At 38.6% G+C, this 22,527-nt stretch overlaps 1 protein-coding gene across 1 annotated transcript in view; it reads right to left on the bottom strand.

The window, feature by feature from the left end:
• Positions 1–22,527, bottom strand: part of LOC146393167 (neural-cadherin-like) — a 325,691-nt gene that overhangs the window by 220,974 nt on the left and 82,190 nt on the right. The window contains exons 2-6 of the mRNA XM_084927227.1: positions 20,236–20,433; positions 18,869–19,094; positions 16,146–16,350; positions 10,319–10,430; positions 3,426–3,675 (exon numbers count right to left, since the gene is read on the bottom strand). Coding sequence (XP_084783353.1) covers positions 3,426–3,675; positions 10,319–10,430; positions 16,146–16,350; positions 18,869–19,094; positions 20,236–20,433 — 991 coding nt within the window. The remainder of the gene's footprint in view (positions 1–3,425; positions 3,676–10,318; positions 10,431–16,145; positions 16,351–18,868; positions 19,095–20,235; positions 20,434–22,527) is intronic.

Genomic DNA, 22,527 nt, shown 5'->3' on the forward strand with positions numbered 1-22,527 from the left:
TGGTTCAGTTTATTTTGAAAAGTCTCAACAGGATCTTGAGCTTTATTGTGAAAGGTTTATGTGGAACACAAACAAGCGGACACGTGATGCTGTTACCGTCGTTGTTGCTAACCACAACACATAAAAACAGGCGCTTGTCCATCTGTAGTGTGGTTATATTAAATATAAGAGAAAGAGAGAACTTTAAGAAATGAATATAGCCACTACAGTGACCATCAAAACCATGAAAAAATATTGCCATAAACAGCTTATTTTGCGACACCACGAAACAAACGATAGCGTAAAATGAAATGATAGACGTTTTTATATCGTCATCCGATATATATCATTATATCGAACAGCCCTATCTCCTATAGCCACAAATTACTCTTTTTTTGTTCAACCACTGGTGGTGTGTAATACATTCCATACATTCCCTAACCAATATGAAGTAAACAGTTCAATGCTGCAGAGTGTAATATGGTCCAAAAAGCAGAGGGTGCAGGGATAGGTTCAATGCAGACGAAGCAAGAGATGCAGTACCAGCACACAAGACAATAAAATACAGACACCATGTGCTACAATTATGTCCTTGTGTTATGGCTCATTACCTGGCAGCCAACTGGCTTCTGTTTGGAGCAAGCTGTCACTACAGTGCACTCAATTTTTAAACTTTTATTTTCGCAGGAAGTCCTTCTGATGTAAACTCTCCTTTGCAAGAGGTAAAGCAGTGCCACATAAAGATCTGCCAATCTACAAGTGCATCGGTAAGTGGCAAAATCAAGAAGGCTGAACAATGAGATACAAGCTAAAACTCAAGCCATTTTTTGAATTAACACCTTAGACGTGTTAGCTGATTGATTGCTTGAACTAATCTCAACTAGTTCAACTAAGTCAGCTAGAAAAATATTTCTTTTTACAAGCGGCAACTTCTGGTGCCAAAAAGTGTTTCTCTATTAGCCAATTCAGGTTGGCTCCAAAGATCACCAACACTAGATTATCCTTACAGGAGAATGAAAATTCACCCGAGCTAATTCAAGTTACTGAAGCAGAGTCAGTTGCACCACAGCGGCGGCAGTGTCTTTCAGAGCATTTTTAATGACATTTTGTGACTAAATATGATTTATTTAGCATTTAATTACACTGCCAGCCTTTCCACAAAGCCTCTGTTTTTCTTGAGTAAAATACTAGTTTTTAGTCATGTGGAGCTGATAACTTTCCATCGTCTCAGCGAAATATGCTCAATAAAATAAAATAAAGACTTCAAACTAAGTGGGTGACATGATAAAGCTGCAGCCACTTTTACATATAGAATATGTATATTAGGATCTTGAGGTCTAATATGAAAAAAACATCACATTCTTTTTAGTAAGTCAATAACAAAGATCAACACATTGTGTAATTAAGAAAAGAAATTCAAATAAATTCCACTTTTAAGTGGTCACATCAATTTTCGAGAACTGCAACCTAGATTCATTATAAACTGGCAAAACGTGTAGAAATGGATGCTCATTATCGCTTCCCTTTGACTCCAAGGATCAATATAAATAGGCCACATTTTCTGCCTGGATAATGATATATTTAATGACCCCTCTCTGTGTCGTGCTTTTTTTCCTTTCTGCTCAGCACATGTAACTAAACATACATGCACATTTTTCCTGCATGCACACAGGCAATTGAAACATAAGTAACAGAGGGAAAGTAAGCAATCTTATCAAAAGCATAATCCCACTAAACTAGCCCTACTGTATTTGTTTCATCAAACACATAACAGATGTCATCATGTGCACATTTAAGTGTATTTTGTACCAGTGTGTTTGCCTGCATGGATGACTCTGGAGCTCTGTTCGTGCCTGAATGATGAATCATAGATTGTCAAGTACTGTTTTTAGGGCAGTTGTGACAGAGGGTTCAGGGTTACAGAGGAAGAACTGATGGATTATTTGGCTGTCGCTGACAGTAAGTCAATACAACCCAAAACACACACACACTAGTCCCTTTCCTCTATAAACAACATAAACACATGCATATCAGATGCATGATGGATGAATGCCCTTTATAACCACATCAATCTGTCCATACAAAAACCTCGCTTTCTTGGGACCTTCTCAATTACTAAATACACACATATATAGGCGCAAGCATACGCACACACAGAGTTAGGGTTCAGGACCTCCTGAGGGTGCTGGTGGGCATGGCTGATTGACCCTGCCTCACCAATCTGCCCAGCTCTCTGCCAGAAAAATCAACCAATTAAAAGATGCAGACACCACAGCAGCACGAGCGGGAGGGGGGAATGTGCTAACAGCAGCTGTGATGCTGAACTGGGAAGCTCTCCCTCACTCAACTTCTAAGTGAAGTAGTTCTGGTTGCCTTATTTACTTTGGTATCAGTGGACTGTGTGCACAAACAGAAACACCGGTGACAGATTTAATCTAAAATGACTTGATCACAGATGGCTTCAAATCAGCATGTTTAGGAATGTGCAATAGATATTTTTGCCAAAGAATTACTGCATATAGATCCATTTCTATTTGAAATCAGCAGGGAATTGTGGAGCTGAATCAATGCAACTCAACCATGAGAGGAGAGTTATTCTAAGCGGAAGATGTTGTAGATGTGGCCCTGATGGTGGATCAGTGCTGACTGAAAACCTCAGCCCACAGCTCTTTAGTTCACCTCATTTAATTCTACTTTGAACAGGTGTTACCAGTTTAACTGAATCTGAAGTGTAAATTCAAGTGTATCAGAGAAAGGAAGACAGGAATGCTTGCATTTAATTAAACCGAGAAAAGAAAACCTCAGATAACGGCAATATTTTTGTCTTGGCCCCAAGAGCTTCAACAGGTTTGTTTCTCATATTTTTTTAAAAATGTAATTAAATGCATAATTGTTTAGAAATTGCTTGTTTTAAAGCCCCAGAGATATTCACTTTGGTGCCATAAAAAGAGGAAAAGTAAGCAAATATGTGCATTCGTGAGGATGGAACCAGGGAGCAAAGAGCAATTCAAACATCAAGCCTTTCCTACGTTCAATTCTTTGACTATTTATTTCAGGGCTAAATAAAAGCCTCTGTTGAACAAGTTGCAGAAAGAAAATGCAGAGAAACTCTGTGCCCCTGTGCCAACAATACAACTGAAAATTCAATTGTATGCAGCACCTCAAAAGAGTGAATGGCAGCTTGCACCTAAAATGTATGTGCAGCAGCCTACACTCAACAACTTAACCAAGAGACACTGCAGGAGATTGTTTGCCTTTGGCAATGTAGAAATGAGTACACAGCAAAGTTGGTCCTTCGGTATCTGCACCAAACATCATGCTGTCACCAGAAGACTGTCAGCCTCTCCTGCCTTCACCCTGACTGGCAGGCAGGCAGGAATCAGCCACAGAATAATATAGAGCTTATCTCTCTTTCTCTTAAACAATAAAGCACAAGTCTTACTTACATGTGTTGGGAGAACTCAGGTGCCTCATCGTTGACGTTTGCCATCCTAATCCGTACCGTAGTCGTGCCCGTACGAGGAACCTCCCCCTTGTCAATGGCCATGACTACAAACTCATACAGATGATTAGGTCTCTCATAGTCTAAAGGTCCCGCGGGGAAGATTGTTCCGTGAGGGGAAATAGTGAAGTCTGGACTCAGGGTGTAATAGGTCAGCTCTGCATTCTCTTCCGAGTCACAGTCATTGGCCGAAACTAAAGATGAGAACACAGAGATGGAGAACAGAAAAAACAGAGTTCAGGAGGACTAAACAAAGACGACAAAGGTTGGATTTACCACTGGTGATTTAGCTAGACTGACCGTACAGACTAGAAAAACAATTTGTTAAATATCCACAAGAGGAAAGGAGGGAAGCTGGATGGAAACTGTGTTTTCTTGCTTTCTCATTTTTTGTGACATATATGTATAACTTACATTTTCATGTATCTGCATATATGTTTGAGATTCAAGCAGTAGTCAGTTGTTTTGCTTTCCCCCCTTAATTTCTTACTTTATACACAATAAAACTGAACAAGAAAGAAGATTTGTGTTTTTGTTCATTACCAGCAAGTGGTTAAAGTGTCTTAATCATCTTAGTCGGTTCGTTTATGATCCTAAAAGGATTGTACTGCTACCTTCAGGTCTCTACAATGATATTCTCACTACCGGGTTCAGGTCAGGACTCTAGCTGGGCCACTGCAGGAACTTCACAGCATCTTCCCAAAGCTCCTCCTGTGTTTTCTTGTTGATATGCTTCAGGTCTTTAATTTGTTAAAATTAAATCTAGCTCCATTCTGAGACCCTGAAAAAGGTTTACTCAGGATTGCTCTATTTTTTTCTGCAAGTTTTCAAGAAATACAACATAGCATATCAGCAGATGTCTGACTTTGTTCTCCAGGTTTATTGAATTCAATAACCTTCAGAAGCAGGATGCATAAGATTTCATCTGTGATGTTAAATATATATAACTGGATTATTTTAATATTTCATGTTTTAATTCATTAGTACAACACATAAAGAAAAAACTGCTGTGTGATTTAAAAGTTCTGCACTTCTATTGCTAATGGGAAAAAAATACAGTGAATCACTTTGGAGATGTGCCCGAAACAACAAAATGTGGAAACCTTGAAAGGGCAGAAACACTTTCTGAATACACTGTATCCAAATGTAAAAATATGAGGACTTGCAGAAGATTTATTTCACAAATAAAAGTTGTACAAAAGCAAAAAGTTAAAAGATGAAGGCCTTTACTAAGTCTGCAGTATTAGTGCACACGTTTATAATGAAAGTTGTGCAGGAGGAGCAGGTGCTTGCATATGTTGCTATTGCCCCCAGTTTGTCTGTACTGCCTTAAAAATAAAGACGGACATACTGCCTGAGCTGTCCTGTGGAAACCAACACAGATACTAACGTCACATCACTGCTTTAGCTTTTTTCATGTTTTTTTTGATGAAAGTAGAAACTTCCATCGAAACTACTACTTATAACAAACTATCTTTAGCTAATGTACCATATTGAATGAAGTCGCCAGAGAAACCGTTTGTGCAGAACGAGTTCTCTAATTATTTAAAAGTTTGTTTCTGGTATTTCATCCAAACCATATGCACTTGATATCTCATTTCTCATGCTACACTATGTGTTCAAACTGACGCTTCCAGTGCCACAATTTTAAGCCACGGGAGTAAGCGTTATTTGCCCAGCATGCATTGAAAGGACTGTCATTTTGCAACATTTCTGCTTCCACATCACATATTGGGAATCCATGGAGCCAGGACTCGCCTGGCCACAAATTGACTGCCTTGCTAAAACTGAAAAGACCACCAGGGATTTGAATAAGCATATTTTACACTAACAAGAACATTCACCATCAAAAGCTCAATTCCCCAATTCACCTTACATTGCATTTGGCTCAAGGGCCCATACAGAAGTGCACGCACACATGCGTGCGCACACACGTATGCTCACATGAATAATAGATGCACACATACATAAAAACAATGCCACTGTTTGCTTCCACTAACAAACCATAATTCTTTATTGCTATAAAGCCTCGGGGAACTCTAACTAGCTTCAAATTAACAGTTTGAAGTGCGTTCAATTAACAAAATGCCTGCAAAACAAAGTATCTGGGTTTGTTAAGGAGGTATATAAACTTTGTCAGTGTTTATTTGCAGGATTAGTTTTACTTCATTATTTCAGCAGAGACATTTCGTATGTGAGTACACGAGATTAGCTGAATTTTCAAAGTGCTGTGGTAATATTCAAAATGTTTGTGGGCTGTGGCCTTCAATGTGTCCTTATGTTGAACAAGCACTAAACTCAATGAAAAATATTTCAGTTACATTAAAAAAAAGCCACAAAACACAAATGGGAAATGTGATGCTTTGGTACAGTTAAAGTAAATTTAACAATGAGAGTACAACAGGCAAAGAAAGTCAGCCATGAGGTTCCATTTACACCATCCTGTTTGTGTTTTTGGTTTTGCTATATTTTCCCATTAAGTTTGATATATTTGTCAATCATTTCAGTTCCATTTCATTACAAATGCACTATGACTTTGAAAGTGTAAAATCAAACTACCAAAGGCATTAATCTTGCTATCTGAGCAAAGTTTATGGATTCAGTTAAATGATGTCATACCACTAATATCACTAAGGCCACTGTTGAGAGAACGAGATTGAAGTCAAACGAGAAATCGGTTAATACATGAATGGGTCTTTGTATATACTTTCATTCTTATTACTTCACACACGGAGAAATAAATAATAAAATAAACATTACACAAAAATTGTAAATACCTAAAGATGAGTTTTCACTTACAGATGGCCCCAAATTTACCCCAAACACATATAGATTTAACACTAAATGGATGATTGTGTCACATTTTAGCATAGTCAGTATTCATCATTAGTGGTTTCTTGTGTTTTGTTTTATGTCAGATTGATTTCTAGGAATAATCTTTGATACACAGCTGAATCAAGTGTGGAAAAAACCATTTCTGTCCAGACAAATTCTACAATTCTTCTTCTTCTTATTGTTGTTAATATTATCCCTTTTACCAAAATGTTAGTCTTTTATTTAGATTTCTCTATGCTTTACAAGTTGGATAAAAATAAATGTGTGTTTTTCCTGCGCTACAGACCTGGTTCCATACATTGACAGTCTTCTGAAGAAAAACTGAAACACAGCTGTTTTATTTTTGAGCAGCCTCTCATTCAGTGATGATGGGTTGAAAATGAACTGCAACACTAGTGTCGACCCAGAAGCCAATTGTGCGCGGTAGCCAAACACATGTCACATATGAGTCAATATTTAATTTACTAAGTAGAGATTTCTATTCTTCAGGAAAACATTTAAGCATCTATTTATCAGTAAGTCCTCTGTAATCTTGAATCAGCATTGTTGCACTAGCATCGCTACACTGTTTAACAGGCCTCTATACATTCTTAGCTGCATCCCTCGTATCTTTCTGGCATATTATGATTTTGTACAGAAGATGGAGACAGCGGGATCCTCAGATCTCTATGGAAAGCAAGATAATTGGCTTGCTTGGTACACTGTGCTGCAGTTGATTTCCAACTTGGCAAAGTACACATTTGTCCACTCTCACGATGGAAATGATTATGGGATTACTAGCACATGATTTAGCAAAACGATGCTGGATGCCCATTTCTCCCTGCTCATTTAATTTATACTATGCCTTTTAACCCACTTAATTAAGTGAGGGGGGAAAAATGTCTTTATTTCAGGAAGTTGGGCTGCTCAGGCTTAGATGTACTCAGAAGTGGATTGGGTAAAATTAATTGTATTAATTATACCATGTATTGGGGCATTTTTGTTCATTATTTTGGGAAAGCTACAATTTGTACGACACATTTTTCACCCCACTAAATTTAGGCAACAACAGTCTATTTTTACGACTGAAAATTGCACAGGTCACATAGATGGTTTGCTATATCATAATCCTGAAGCATTTTGAAATCACTGGAATCTCTGTGCAGAAATGTGATAACTGTTTTTGTGGGTTTTTTTTTCCCCACTCACGGAAATATTGACAAGTGTTCAAACAAGCATGGAAATGGGTGGGAACACAGCAGCACAGCAGGAGGAAACTTCTCGCCTCCCTTGGTGCACCTGTTAATGGCAGCGAGCTAAGGGCCTGCTGCGTCTCTCCCACAGTGCGCACCTCACTCCCCCATTCACTCATTTATTTTCTCCATGTTTGCTAGAAATAAATAACATTTTTACTGTGAATAAATATGAATTACTCTTAAGACCTTGGTCAGTGTAGCTCTACTGATCAAGTGCCTTGTTGGACTGAATTGCTCCAATGCTGAGCAGAAAACCAAAAATCTAATTTGTGGACTTCTTGCACACAAACACTGGTGATGTAGTAAAGTCGAACAATGCTCCGTAGCTTCTCACTTTGTGTTTGTTTGCACTTTATTCATATACAGCATATTTTCATTATGTGGCAAAATGCTGCAAAGCATTGCAAACTGGTGTGCTGCAAGGACACTCATCTCTCACTTGCTCACATTCAATATTGACAAAGCACATCTGCATGTCTAAAAGCATTAAAAATAAATAAATAAATAAAAACACTGTCTAAGTAATTCTCAAGCTCTGGTCCTGGGAGTTTCAGGGTTCTGTACATTTTCTGAGCTGGACTGCATGTTTTCTACACCACTCTTCCATTTTCAGGGTTACAGCTCCCAGTGCTCCTACTGTATAATCACTGGGACCACTATGGACATCTTTCACATGTGCTCCAGTTGTTGCCTCAGCTATTTTCTTGTGGGGCTCCTTCCCAACTGCCATAATATTTCATATAAAACTTGTGGTGATCACAGGAAACTGGACAAGTGAAGCAGACAAGGAGAAAGTCACGTCCTCAAGAACCAGGAATAAAAATTCAGCAATGATCTGACACAAGACCTACAAGATCAGAAAGAGTGCCAGGGGAAATGTGATTATCAAGAAGCCTTTCTTAAGGAACTAAAGCAGGGAGGAAAGGCTGAAGTAGGCCAGGTTACACAAGAACTAGACTGAAAGTCAGTGATAACTTATCTAATGAAGCGAAGAATCTAAATCTGACATTTTTGGTTTAAAATGTCATCAATATGTACATGGAGGTCAGGTGAGAGGTACAGCAGTGAGTACAGCCATCTGTAAAACATGGTGGAGGCTGTGTCATGGTTTGGGGTTGCATTCCAGCCAGTGGTGTCGGGGATCTCAGCTGCATGTGGGTAAGTAAATTAATCTGAAGACCAAAGTTGGGATTGCATTTGTCAAAATGTATTTTTAACAATGACTCAACTTTTTATTAGCTTTTAAAATTATATTTACACTCATAAATCAGCAGATGGAACAGGATTCTTTGGCCTGGATATCAGCCGGGGAGTGGCAAAATTTAAAAATTGCCCATTGCCTCAAGATGGCAAGTAAGCAACAGGTTAACAAATTAATATCATTATAACCCTTGAGACTGCATTTCAGTATGCTAGCTGGAAAACAGATTAAAGTTGTAAAGGCTATATTATTGTTTTAGTTACATATAAAATTCAGCTTATTTTCTCCAGGACAATGTTGCAAATTGAAGCATAGGAGCAAAATTTCCAAGCAATGTAAACAATTTTAACACCTCTTTTGTTTATTCATACAAAAACCATGTTTGCTGTTAACTTTCACCTGAAAACAAGTAACTTTTCTCAGAATACGGCATGATTTTACAGGTCTTAGCTGTTCTTAGATGTTTAGAAAAAACACTAAAACACACACAGTCTTGTGTTTGTTTGTTTTTTCTTTAATATGAATTCAATCCAAAGTCTTCCCGCCTGCATCCACAGCTAATGGACATTTCCAAAACGGTGTCATACCTACAGTCATTTTCACACAGTTCTTGTAAGCAATTAAAATATACTTGCATTTTCATTCTTGCCCTGTTTAAAGTTTACCTGTTGAAAAAGCTAAAGATTGATCTGTTTAGCGCTATAAACAAACAGATGTCTAAGTTTTAATAAAAAAGCAACAATGTTTTAGAGGAGATAGTAAGAAACAGTCTCCGAGAGAAGACGGAAAAACTCTGTTGTCAGTTGTGTTGGCAGAGTAAAAGTGTCACTGTGACATACCCACAACAGTTGGCATCACCATTTCTTGATGAAACATAAGCGTTCCCTTTGGGTTATTACAGGAACGGAGAGGCTACAGCAGCTGCACTGATGAAAGCAGCAGTGATGCCGGTGCTGACAAGTATCTACTCTGTTTCCTGACCAGTCAAAATACATGAATGTTAAAGAAGCGCAGGCACTCTTGTTTTGTTCTGAAAGCCGCTACAGCAAAGCTTCTCAAACATTTGCATATCACAGCTCCCACAGAGGCACGTGTTTGCCCACTGAGCTGCACCTGGCTTAAATTTAACTGGTAACACAAGAAGTAAAACACGGATTGTTATTTTTTTCTTTTAAAAGTCACCAAATACAGGCACACGTAATAAAGGTCCTTGCAATTCTGAGATTTTTACTTGGAAATATTTAATTCAGCCCAGTGAAAAAATGCACAAACACCATTGCAGGGTTTCTTTAATAAGATTAAAGATTAATAACATTGTGATTTATGCATCAGAAATTACATAACCGGGAGCTGTTTATCGGTGAAGATGAATTAAAAAATAAGATGAACCTACTTCTGTAGGTCAGGGAAGGCAGTGCGATGTTAAATTTCCTTTGCATATGAGAAACTGATACAGAGTAGTAAGTTGAGCTATAAATTAATAATGTGAATCTAAAAATAAAGAATACACTCAGTGAAGCTGGTGGGTTATAAATGGTACTCAAACAGGTATTTTGAGACTCTTACCTTGCAGCAGGGAGGTTGCTGTTGTCACAGTCTCTGGGACACCATCCTTGCTGTAAATTGACTGGAGGAACTCAGGAACACAGTCGTTTTCATCAGTAATAACTACCCGTACCTGAGAGGGTGATGATGAGGGAAAAGGATAGGAAAAGAAGGAAAAAGAGGCTCTAATTAAATTAATTTATGTGTTCAAATTGTTTCTGAACATTTAAACAGTCAATAACACATTTTAAAGAAATGAAACAGTTCTTCTTGTTTTTATTTCTTGTACAGAATTCCCCATTTTACTCACGACTGGTCATATGTAACAAATGCTTATGCTCCTGTAAGGTCTTTTGTTCATAACTGAACAAAAAAAAGAAAAGAAAAAGAATGCCTTGCACATCTTACATCTTCTCTAGTAAGCATCAGGCCAGTAAAATGTGTGTGGCATGTTAAATACTTCCAGGGAAAAAGTACAAGTCAAGTCCTAAAGCAAGTTAGCACGTCCACATGAACTGGGTCAGACAGTTTGTTATTATTCGTGTATTTTCTGCTATTTATGTTGAAATTCCTTTCAAGCATTCTGGTAAAAAAATAAAAATACATTTATGAAATACAAAATAATACAACATAATTAAAACAATGAAGCATTTGCATTTCTAATCTCAGACTGCTTCTGTCTATGAACATGTAAAAGCTGCTCAGCCAATCAGCAGAAATGCTGCAGATTCAAAGTCATACTGGCACAGTGTCATGAAAATTTGAAATCTGGGATTACTACTTCAGGCGCTGTCCAAAATTGGTTTTCTTTGCATTCAGAGTCATTTCATGTGTGAGTGACCCAAATTAACCCCATCTCCAACCAAAAGGAAGCTTCATCTTAACCTCATCCAAATCCATGCCCTGGCCCTGATTCCTGTGGTTTATTGACCTCGCCACAGGGAAGAAGCTGCAAGTGAACTAGCGTTGTGGTCCCTCTTGTTGGTCAGTGGAGAGCGGAACCCCGTGGAGTTTCTTGTAAGCACTGAGCTAACAAGTGAGTAGTGTGCAAGGATGAATTAATTTAGCGTGAGCATGAAGGCGTTTGCCTTGCTACGACACTGTAATACTGCTCAGTTCGTTTGGGATATAAAGGTAAACAAAGCATCTCCTTCCAGATGTTGACTGCCTGCTTCAAGTCCAAGAGCAATAAATAGACATGGGCTGGCAGGCAAGCCTCTGACCCTCAGTCCCTCTTGTGTTTTTTCCCCCAAACAAAGCTGTACGTATACACACTCACCCTACAGACACAATCGCATACACACAGTGAGTGCTTTGTAAATACCACTGGTATTAAGTCCTGGTAGGTAAGATGAAATTCTGTAATATCAGTTAATCCTTCAGCAAAGATCAGCCGCAAAGCAATGAACAACAAAATAAAATCTGCCCATGTCAGCTCCCTGAGGTGATTTGTGTGCATTTGCCAATAACTGTCAACCTTTTTTTTGGGTGTTTCGATGTGTGCGTTTGCATGTCCTAATGAGCAAATCTATGCCCTAGCTGGACAGGAAATAGGCAGGATATACAATGGTAGAGTATGTGTGCATACAAGGCTGAGGAAAGGCAAGATTGAATGAGAAGAGAGAGGAAGTCAGCTGTAATAAAGCAAGATGGGCTCAAACGCACACACACAGGAATGTGCACACGTGCGCACACTTGGGAAGCTGCAGGCAGGTCTCAGGCTGGTTAGGTAACTAATGGTGCCGATGAGCTATCACTCCTGCAGGGAGAAACTTGGAAACTACCTGCAAATTAAAGTCATGCTCAGTGACTCCAGTGCACAAAAATACGGCACGTCTGTTTCCTATTTTGATAGAGGGCGGCAGATTTCTGAAAAGTAGAATAAAATCAAAAGCAGAAAAGAGGTGCGTTATTTGGCAGTCCTCTATGGAAAACAAATTAATAGGTGATTTTTTTTAACCTGCTACTGGGAAACAGTGTCACAGAAAAAGATAAAAACAAACAACTTCCATCATAAAGTTCTATACTTTATACACATGAAATTTTTTGACTAACAGATGCCTTTCTGTGGATAAGTATTTGAGTTGCTAGGCACTATTCTTGCAAGTACAGCACATGTCTGCAATCTCAGGACAGCTTCATACTTGTCTAAAATCAAACAGAAGGCTTACAACCAAAATGCCATCAGAATATGCTTATTTTGGCATGGTCACAAGTAGCCGTATGCCATTCGATTGGTTACTTATCTCAAGAGAACATGTCTTAATTAATGCAAAATCCAATATGGGCCTTCCCGAGGCAGATGGCAGGGAGAAAGAGCAAGAGTATATTATGAACCTCTAAAATTGACGTGCTGCAGATGAATCCAGTGAGCTGGAGTTTATCACTGAGACCATGACAGCCACTGCATGGTGACTCTCGTGATGAACTTTGGTTAGTTTTTGTCTGCATCTCTGTGATAAACTAAATAAACAGACACATAGTGACAGGTTAGTGAAAATATTTTGATTACATGTTCCACTATAATAAAAAGTGACAGTTAGATTTAGCAGTCTGTAACACAAACCCTGAACTCGCCCTGAAACCGTTTGTCTGCCCTTTGCCATTTTAGCTGTTTTCACTTTTTTTTTTCCTTTCCACATGAGTGCATCCTTTGAAGATGCTGACTGCTGCATGTTTGCCAGTGTGGGGAGAGTCACTGTGGTATCACATCCAGGCATGCATTCAATGTCAACAGCAAATTCCTCTCTTGTGCAGCACTTGACAAAAATGAGCACATGAACATATGTGGTGTGATATGTGGTATACTACAATATACCCGAGTTTAACCGTATGTAAACGGATACAGCATCAGATCAATTGGGGTTTATGGTGGCAGCCAGCATTTCATCCCCCCTCAGAATGTACAAAACATCTACTCCAGTGTTGGATCAAAAATAATTGGCTTGTAATTGACAGCCGCGATCACTAGATAGTGTTTGCAAAACTTCATTTTATAACTCTGGAACTTTTGTTAAGTTTTTAAAAAAATAATTCTGACAGCTACTGTCAGCCAACAGTCATCCACTCAGAGCCCCGCCTAGCTTCGCTCTAAACACGCCCCCTTCATTTAATTGCACGGTGTCACCAAGAGATGGCGCTTTCTTCAAAAAAAACTTTGACTCGGATAGTTAGCAAAAGAAGACTTCCTCAGTATTATTGTAAGAGCTTTACTTTATAATATAATATATAATATATAGTTTTTCAATAATAGGCTATTTTCATACATTAGATAACCTATTGGATCTGGGGGGTGGGGGGGCAAGAAATTTGTTCTTGCGATGAAAAAAGTTCCTTCAGCAAATTCCTGGATCCAGATTTGGATTAAGTCAAGCCCCATAAGCTATAAACAAATGATCATTTCACTACAAAAGCTCCAGATCCTTTAAAAAGAAGAAAATATGACAACAAAGCCCACATGTAGTGGCCTTCAAAAGTACTTGCTGTTTTTTAATCTTAAATTCAAATGCCTTAAGTAGCAAAAGCAGAATTTTTTCTATACTGTTAACATGCTTTTGAAGAGCTTTTTAAAGTCTAACTGGAATGAAGTCTCTGCTTAACCCTGCTTTGTTAAAACATTAATGTTTAAACTACTATCAATCAGCACCGCCCTCAATAATGTCACAGGACGGTGCACGGGGGCCAGCGTACTGATTCAGAGGCCCGCTGTCTGTCTAACAAGTGAGATGGCAAAAAACATCCTGAAGTACCATGTAGATTATTGTCAGAAAAACACTGTCTGGAATAATCACACCTCAAAAAACAACTTAAGCTGTGTGTATTGAGCCCTCCATTATCCAACTGGGATGTAAGAGTGATAATGTAATTTTGTTCAGGAGGCAAGCGTAGATGAATTATAGCTCATATAAAGCACTGAGGATCTGTATAAGGTTTACACTGTCAACAAGATTAGCCTACACAACACCAGTTTTCCACTGCTGATACAGACTGCTAAGCACCCAGTACTGGCCAGGAAAATCCTTGTACTGATTACCATCACATAAAGTATTTCCGACAAAAATGTATGAGAGAAAATTCAAAGCAGTACCAACAATTTTTCTGTATCAAAAGGCATGCTCTGAGACATATTTCTAACTTCAAATGCCAGACAACAAGCCAAACTGTCTTAAAACGGAAATTGAATCAAATGTGGGCACATCACCGGCATTATGTTCATCATTTATCACACAAAGCATAGTTTCTGTCTGGCTCCGTTGAACTGCAGAGACAAAGAAGCGGCTGTTGCAGCGTCTAGAAGGCGAAGGCTTTTGAGTGCTGATCAAACTGAACACAGGGAGAGCTCTTGGGCAGACATGGGGCTAAGAAGGCTGTGGTACAATACAAAACTACCTGCCATTTTCTTCCCTTTTTTCTTTTCAACTGTATTTTTCTTCTCGCTAAAAATCCTCTCATCCTCACCCACTCTTTTTCCTCGCTCTCCTTCTCCACACAGGCTTTTGTTGCTCTGTAGGCCAAAGAGGCCCAAAGTGGAGCAGTTTAGGACAGATTGGTTCAGCAGGACATCTTTTAGCCTGAGGCCAGAGAAATGATGGAAACCAGACCAGATGCATCAGCGCCTGCAGCGGTCAGCCGCTGTTTTGTCTCACTTCCTGACAACGTGAGGAAGTCATCGGGAATCCCAAAGCAGTCACTGCAGCCAGACAAATCTATTCGGGTTTTACAGGAAACAGTGTTCACAAAAACAGAGACATGTCTCTCAAGGTGAAGATAACTTTTTTGATAAATTCAGGTGGAGGCCATCCGCCCGTCAGTGCGTCCATCTGTACCCATTTTCTCCAAGTCGGGTTGAGGTGGCAGCGGGCTAAACTTCCTTGCTACTATTTGAAGTTTTTCCTGGGGAATGCCTAGGTGTTCCTGGGTCTCTTTCCAGTTGACCATGCCCAGAAAATTTCAAAGGGAGGCACCGAGGAGGGATCCTGAGCAGAAGCGCCTCAGCTGTCTCCTATTGAAACGCAGCAGCACAAACTCTTTTGCGAACCCCCTTTAGATGTCTGAGCCTTCACCCCCATCTGTAAGGCTGAGCCCAGCCACCCACCTGCTGCTTTTATTCCCAACCTTATGCTTGTGGTCGTTACCCAGTATTAGCAACCAGAGTCAAAGGTTAGAACATACATCAACTGATAAATTCAAAAGCTTCACTTTCCAGATAGGATTTTCATGAGACAGTCTGGTATATATTCTACATTACTGCTGATGCCGCATAAAGAAAAAAACCTTTAATTAAAAAAGGTGTAAATCAGGAAACATCGAACCACACTATTATTTCAAGTGGAGCATTCACAATGATTACCATCTATGAAGCAACTGGGAATCAATAACTATGGCCACATTTTCACAGCACGAATCAAGTATTTCTGCTCAAGGATGCTTCTGACAGCTTATGAACATGTGTGATGATTTTGACTGTATTACACAAATCACAATCACCACAATTCAACTGCTATCTTACAAACTATCAGTGCACAGGGTGTAGAATTCTGGTGGCTGTGGCTTGTATATTAGCAGCTCAAAGAAAGCAATACTGTGTGAAGACAATTACTGATATTACATCATTTTTTAACAGCAGATTTTTCAATTTTTTAATTAAATATTTATTAAAGTATTGTTTACAGACTTTCTAAGACTTGACAAGCAGATGTGAAATGCCTCCAATCTTCTGAGACCATGAAGTCAAGAGATTTGGCATCAAAAAGGTGACTTTTTTTCTTGAAATTTACATCTCAAACTCACCAACATACACATACACAAACCCATATATATATATATAAATATATATATAGACACAAACCTCGGCTGCACTGCTCATGCTCTCTATCCCCTCACTGGCTCGCACCAATAGCAAGTAGCGATGTTGGTCGCTCTCGTAGTCAATAGGGCGCGTCAGGCTGATTTCACCGGTCTCTGCTGAGATGGAGAAGAGACTACTGGGATTGATAAGCAGACTGTAGCTGATTGGTTTCTTCTGGAAGGACACAGCAGGTGTTGCCAAGAAGCTGGAAAGACATGGAGAAAAAGAACACAGTTGACTTCATGTGCAAAACCTGAAAAATTATCAGGCAGATAAGCTGTTTGAAATAATGTATTCAAAATATGTGTTTTTTATGTTTGAGTGATGAATAGTTTTCCATAGATAAGGCGGCCCTTTTCCTGAAAACGCTAAGAGAGGTATTAGGAGACATACAGCTATAAAAATGCTAGTATTTGCTACCCACATCATCCCACAATCTAAAGAAACTCAAGAACAGATGAGAAACTGAGTCACTTTCACTTCATCTATCAGTGAAAAAAAAGGGTTACAGAGCCACTTCTAAGGCTTCGGGACTCCAATGAACCACAATGAGAGCGGTTGTCCACAAATGAGGAAAACTTGGAACATTGGTGAAGCTTTGCACGAGTAACTGGGCTACCAAAATTACTCCAATAGTACATAGACGACTCAGAACAACATCTGCAGGCAGATGCAGAACCGCAGGCCTCATTTGCCTCAGTTAAGGTCAGTGTTCATGATTCAACAATGAGAAAGATACAGGGCAAATATGGCTTCCTCGGAGAGTTCCAGTTAGAAAACCATTGCTTTGTCTGGAATTTTGCACTTTACCAAAATACCCAGAAGGACAATTTAGCCATTGGTTTCAAAGCTCGACTGTATTCAGGTTATGCAGCAGGAGAATGATTTGAAACACTGAGGCAAGTCCAGCTCAGAATGACTCAAAAGAATGAAACAAAATGAAGGTTTTGGAGTGACCTCGCCAAAGTCTGGACTTAAATTCTATTGAGGTGCTTTGGCATAACCTTACAGAGGCCATTCATGCTTGAAAACAATCCAGCGCGGCTGAACTGAAACAATTCTGCAAAGAACAGTGGGCCAAAATTCCTCCATAACGATGTGAAAGACTCATTGCCAGTTATCACAAATGCTTGACTGCAGTTCTTGTAGCCAAGGGTGGAACAACCAGTTATTATGTTTAGGGGGTAATTACTTTTTCACAGAGGGCCAGGTAGATTTGGATATCTTTCCCCCCGCTCAATAAATGAAATCATCCAAAAACTGCATTTAGTATTTACTCAAGCTATCTTTGAATATTATATGTTTGATGATCCGAAACATGTAAATGCAAAAAATGTGCCAAAAATCTGGAAACAGGCAATACTTTTTCACACCACTGTATTTATTATAAATGTGCTCATTTCCCCGATGAAGGAAGGAAGAAATATGTCAGTCCCAGTAAAGAGACTGCAGGTGGACCCTGAAGCCAAAATAAGGACATTAATGCTAATTTGATCAATGAAAGTCAGAACATAAGCTCTTTGTGTGCTTTTTTTATTCTTGCCTTATTTTTAATCAGATAAAAATCAGAATATGAAAATATGTTTCTATGAGTCTTTTTTAAGCATATTAAAAATCAGAAACTGAAATCTTTTATTTCCAGTTGTATTTTTGATCCACTGTAGTTTAGAGTCATTTGGACTCTGTTAGAGCCTGTCTGTCTCTCCCAGGTTGAAAGGGAAATGACTGAAGTGCCACCTTAAAGTCTGTCCACAGATGTTATATGGACTTGACACATTGGATGTTTTTGGCAACTTTTTGTTAACAACAATGTAAATTTTAGACAAAAAAAGGAGAGTTTTGTCCATAACATTTTGAAATTATGGCAAGTATTGATCATGTTGATGAGATAGAGGTCTCAGAAACTCATGTATCGCATATGATACATTACAGGGTTAAGATACCTTTAGTCCTACCCACTGCCTTAAGTTGGGTTGCAAAGCAGCTTACAGATGGACATTACCTCAAGCCAGGCTAAAGAAACATTAATCGAGAGCCCTTTATAAGTGGATGTATTGAAGGGTATTAGCTGAGAAAAGCTGATGTTGGCTGGCATCGAGATGAGCTGATCTGTCAGGATTGCAGCTGAGCTCAACTCAAGTCAACTAATGCCATGGTCGACTTTTTTTAATTTTAAGGATATTTAAGTTTATCTAAAAATATATTTAGCAAAGCTATATTTTTCATCACTGAGTTGCACAGAAGATAATATTTCTATTTTGTGATTGGTACAATGACAAGTTTAATGCTCACTGATGATGATAGATGATGGAAAAAGTTACAGCCCTATGTGGCACCAGAGAGAGCTTTCTGCTAAGAATGCGACTGCAAAAATGTCGATGACTACCTATTCTTACTGTGTATGCAAATAAATATTTAAAGGCAATCCTATTACTGTGCTACACATGCTAAAGGCTAAATGAGCCACAGTATGGATTTAGTCTGTAAAACACGAGGATCTAAGATCACAGCCAATAAATAAAAGTGTACACATTAAATGCCCATCATGATTGTGTCGTTTTAGACACAAAGTAATAGTAATATTTTTCATCATGAATATTAATCATGGTATAGTATAGTAAAAGGAAAACAGCAGATGTGTGTGTGTGTAGTCAATGTCATGTATATTGTTTCATGTAGATGTCCTGTAAGGGATTTCAGTGGATGAATGTGTGTACACTCACGGTTGTCCTTCAGGGGTGTTTTCTGGTATTGCAATAGTGAAGGAGGCATTGGTAAACTGTGGTGGCCGGGGTCCAGCAACCACAGAGATGACAGCAGGAGCACTGCGGCTGCCCAGCCGGTCAGCAGCCACCACTGTCAGCAGGTATTCCCTGTCCCGCTGCAGGGGAAGGCCCGTAGTTCGTACCTGGCCAGTCTTCCTGTCCACTTCAAAACGACCATCACCACCTGCGGACGATTTGTTTGATCATATACAAAAGGGTAATACACCAAAAACAAGATAAGCAAATAAGGCAACACATAACAACAGAGATCATCCAGTGAAAAGGACCACAGGGCAAAACACTTTGCACAAAAGTTGCTTTCAAAAGTTGTCAGAAATATTTAAGTGCATGCTAAGCAGTCACCAATAAAATAAGATGACTGGACAATCAGTATTCAAAGTTGCTGAGAGGAAAATGCAAAAACCACAGGAACTGGGGTGTTAAAATTCATGACCTGTATTCAGAATAACAGGATTCAATAAGACCTTGATCCAAAATATACTGCATTTTTAGAAGTTAAACTTTGAGAGGTGGGATTGAGCATTTAAATTGAAAAGTTTAGCATAGATATTAACAATAATATGTCTATGTTTTTTCTTATAATTTTTCAGTCAGTTTATTCCAATGCATCCCCATGAGGAAAATTGAAAAATCATCTTTTTAAACAGATTCTAAAACAGAGACAAGAAATCATTACAAAGCAGACAATAACAAAAGCAATTATTTTGCACAGTGGAAAAAAACCAGACAAGACACTGGAGAATTGTGTGCGCATAAAACTCAGCACTGCAGAGGGCAACAGCTCAAAGAGAGTGTATAGTTGAGTCTGCACCATACAGAACATTAAAAAAAAGCACTGATCAAAACAACAAAACATTTTAAATCAAGCAAATCATTTATGCAACTGAGACTTTTGTTTTATTAAAAATTCCAACACCAACAAATGTCTCTTTGTTCAAAGGTTTTGCATATAATTTGTCTACTTTTTTCAGTGTGATTAGTGAAAAGCCAAATGCTCTGCAGTTTGCTGTCTACTACGCAAATCCCTCATAGCTGTCGGCTATGGTGGCCTTGCGAGGTCAAATGCACTGCACCTTAAGAAAACCATCAAATATAAAAACTGCAAAAGTACACAAAAACACAAGATTCATATAATAATGCAGTTGTATGTTTGCTATTAGCTGCTTAGTGTTAGCTTGTCACTTCCATAGCTCCTCCGTCACATTATTGCCTCCCTGTTTTGTGATTTTTGTGACGCTGTAAACAGTCAACCTGCTTCTTTAACACACTATGCAGGCAAAAAAAGAAGAAGCAATTTAACCTACCGTCGGACAAAAAGTACTCCACTTCACCATTGTTGCCTTCATCTCCATCCTCAGCAAAGAGTTTGTAGACCAGGGAACCTGCAGAGGCATCAGGGGAAACCACAGCAAGGTAGGGAGCAGGAACCATGCTCCATTCTGGGATGTTGTCATTTACATCCGTCACCGTTAACTCCACTCTGACCAAGTACCACTCTGGACCTAGAGAACAAGGAAAATAAGAAGGCAGTTTTAGTTGAAGTCAAATACTAGGTTTAAAATATGCAGTGGTGTATTTCCATACCAAGAAGCTCCCTAAAACGAACAAAGGGCAACAAGCATAAACATACATTTATGTAATTTATTTGCCCTTGTTTCATTGCAGTGCAATCTGAGTGTCTCAGCTGCATTTTGCACTCAGCTATGGTTGCGCATCCTCTACTGTCACTGTGTGTGTGTCTGTGTGTGAGAGAGGTAACGGGTAGCGATGACCATGGAGATGAACAGCAGAAGACAGACTGGAGAGAAGAAGAGTGTTTATGACAACTTATTATCCTGGTGTAAGTGTGATGACGCCTTCCAGGAAGTGTTAATTAATCTAAAAGCAACCTCTGGGGCTGAAAAATTGCCAAAAAATGACTCCCAAGTTAAAATGCCCAACTTAGAGTAACAGAATTAAAAGCAAGTATACAGGTTGGTACAGAAAACAGTTTCTGGCTCTATTACTACAGCAATTTATTTATTTGGATACTGATAAAATTTTGATTGTCAGATGAGGTAACATAGACGACAGAACCAGGTAGCTGTCTGCTGGGTCTCACCTCCAGTGAACTGGTCCTCTGGTTGTGGTGATTTGTGGAGCATTTTTAACAGAAGTATGTGACAAATAATATAATTTGCTGTGGGGTACAAAGCATCCAAAAAGTATGTGCTTCAGTTTTGGAGAGTGAAACCGAGCTAGTTACTTAGCACTAATTAGCAGGTAGCTGTGCCTGCGCATCACACGCAGTTTATGAATGCAGCTTGCAATGTTATTGATAGCTGAATGATTTAAAATGATCACACTGAGGCTCTCTCTCTCTCACATATGTACACGTATATATAAAACAGAAGAAGGGCAGCTGACCTCATTACCCATCTGTTAGCCTAGATGAAACACTAAAGACTAAATGTGAGAAACGCACAAAAAGATGAATAATTGAGCATTATAAAATCTTTTCAGAGCTAGTCCCATTTTATTTCATTTTTTGTTGGTTACATTTACATATTATAATTTACTTCTTTTAGGTTAATGTTTCATGTAGTCTTACACCACGAAGGCACAGCCAGTGGCTAGGTTCCTTCATTAGTATGTATTTATTTAGTTCAGTTCTGTCTTCTGACTGCTGCTCTTTTCTTTCATAACCACTGACTCCAAAGAAAATCAGACATTCAGCCTTCTGTTTTACCAACCACTAATAGCTCTGATGGAAACACAGTTGTCTTTCCAATAAGTGCTGCAGACTAACTGGCTCAGGTCAAATTCAATCAATTTCACTTTATCAATTTGGACTAATGAACGCCAAAAGTGCCAAAAATAAATTGATTAAATGATTTGTTATTTAATTAGAAACAGACATATATGCACAATTTATTAAATGTATAATTAAATGGCATTACTTAAAGTATGAATCATTTTATGTAAAAACACCAAAGTAAACTCATTATTAACTTAATTTAATAAGGTTCTTGTATATAGTCAGTAAGGAAGATCTGTGTTCACTGATCTGCTTTCTTGGTGTTAAGGCTCCACTTTCCCACGCTGTTAAAATCTATTCTGTCATCATCGATCTAGCTCATTCATTTTCTTGCCCAACCTCTGCTGACCAGCATGTTGATGCACTTAATGGATATCCAGAAGATTGATATCCAGAAAACATCAGCATATGTGTTTTTAGTATTATTTATTTAAATGGAATTTAACTTTTTTCTTTTTTTTTTTTTACAAAACAAACAAAAAAAAGGTATAGATTAATCAGTAATACTTCATAATACTATAATACTACAGTCTCGAGATAGCACTGACTTCTCTATATGTTGGTAAGAAAATGAGAAACAGGTGCATCTAATTATTAAAATATATGTAGACACATTTATGGACATGTAAGGCACAAACAATCAATTTTTGTTATGACCACTTTGATTCTTCATCACAGCCTGAAATTTCTGAGACAAGCTTTCTTACAAGTTCTTAGTAGTCTTCAGGAAGAGTTCTCCAGGCTTCTTGAAGAACATTCAAAGATGTTCTTTGGATGTTTCTGCCTTTTGTTTTGTTCT

Source organism: Perissodus microlepis, chromosome 1, assembly GCF_051167445.1.
Source record: "Perissodus microlepis isolate ML-2025 ecotype Zambia chromosome 1, ASM5116744v1, whole genome shotgun sequence".
Classification (NCBI taxonomy): Eukaryota; Metazoa; Chordata; class Actinopteri; order Cichliformes; family Cichlidae; genus Perissodus; species Perissodus microlepis.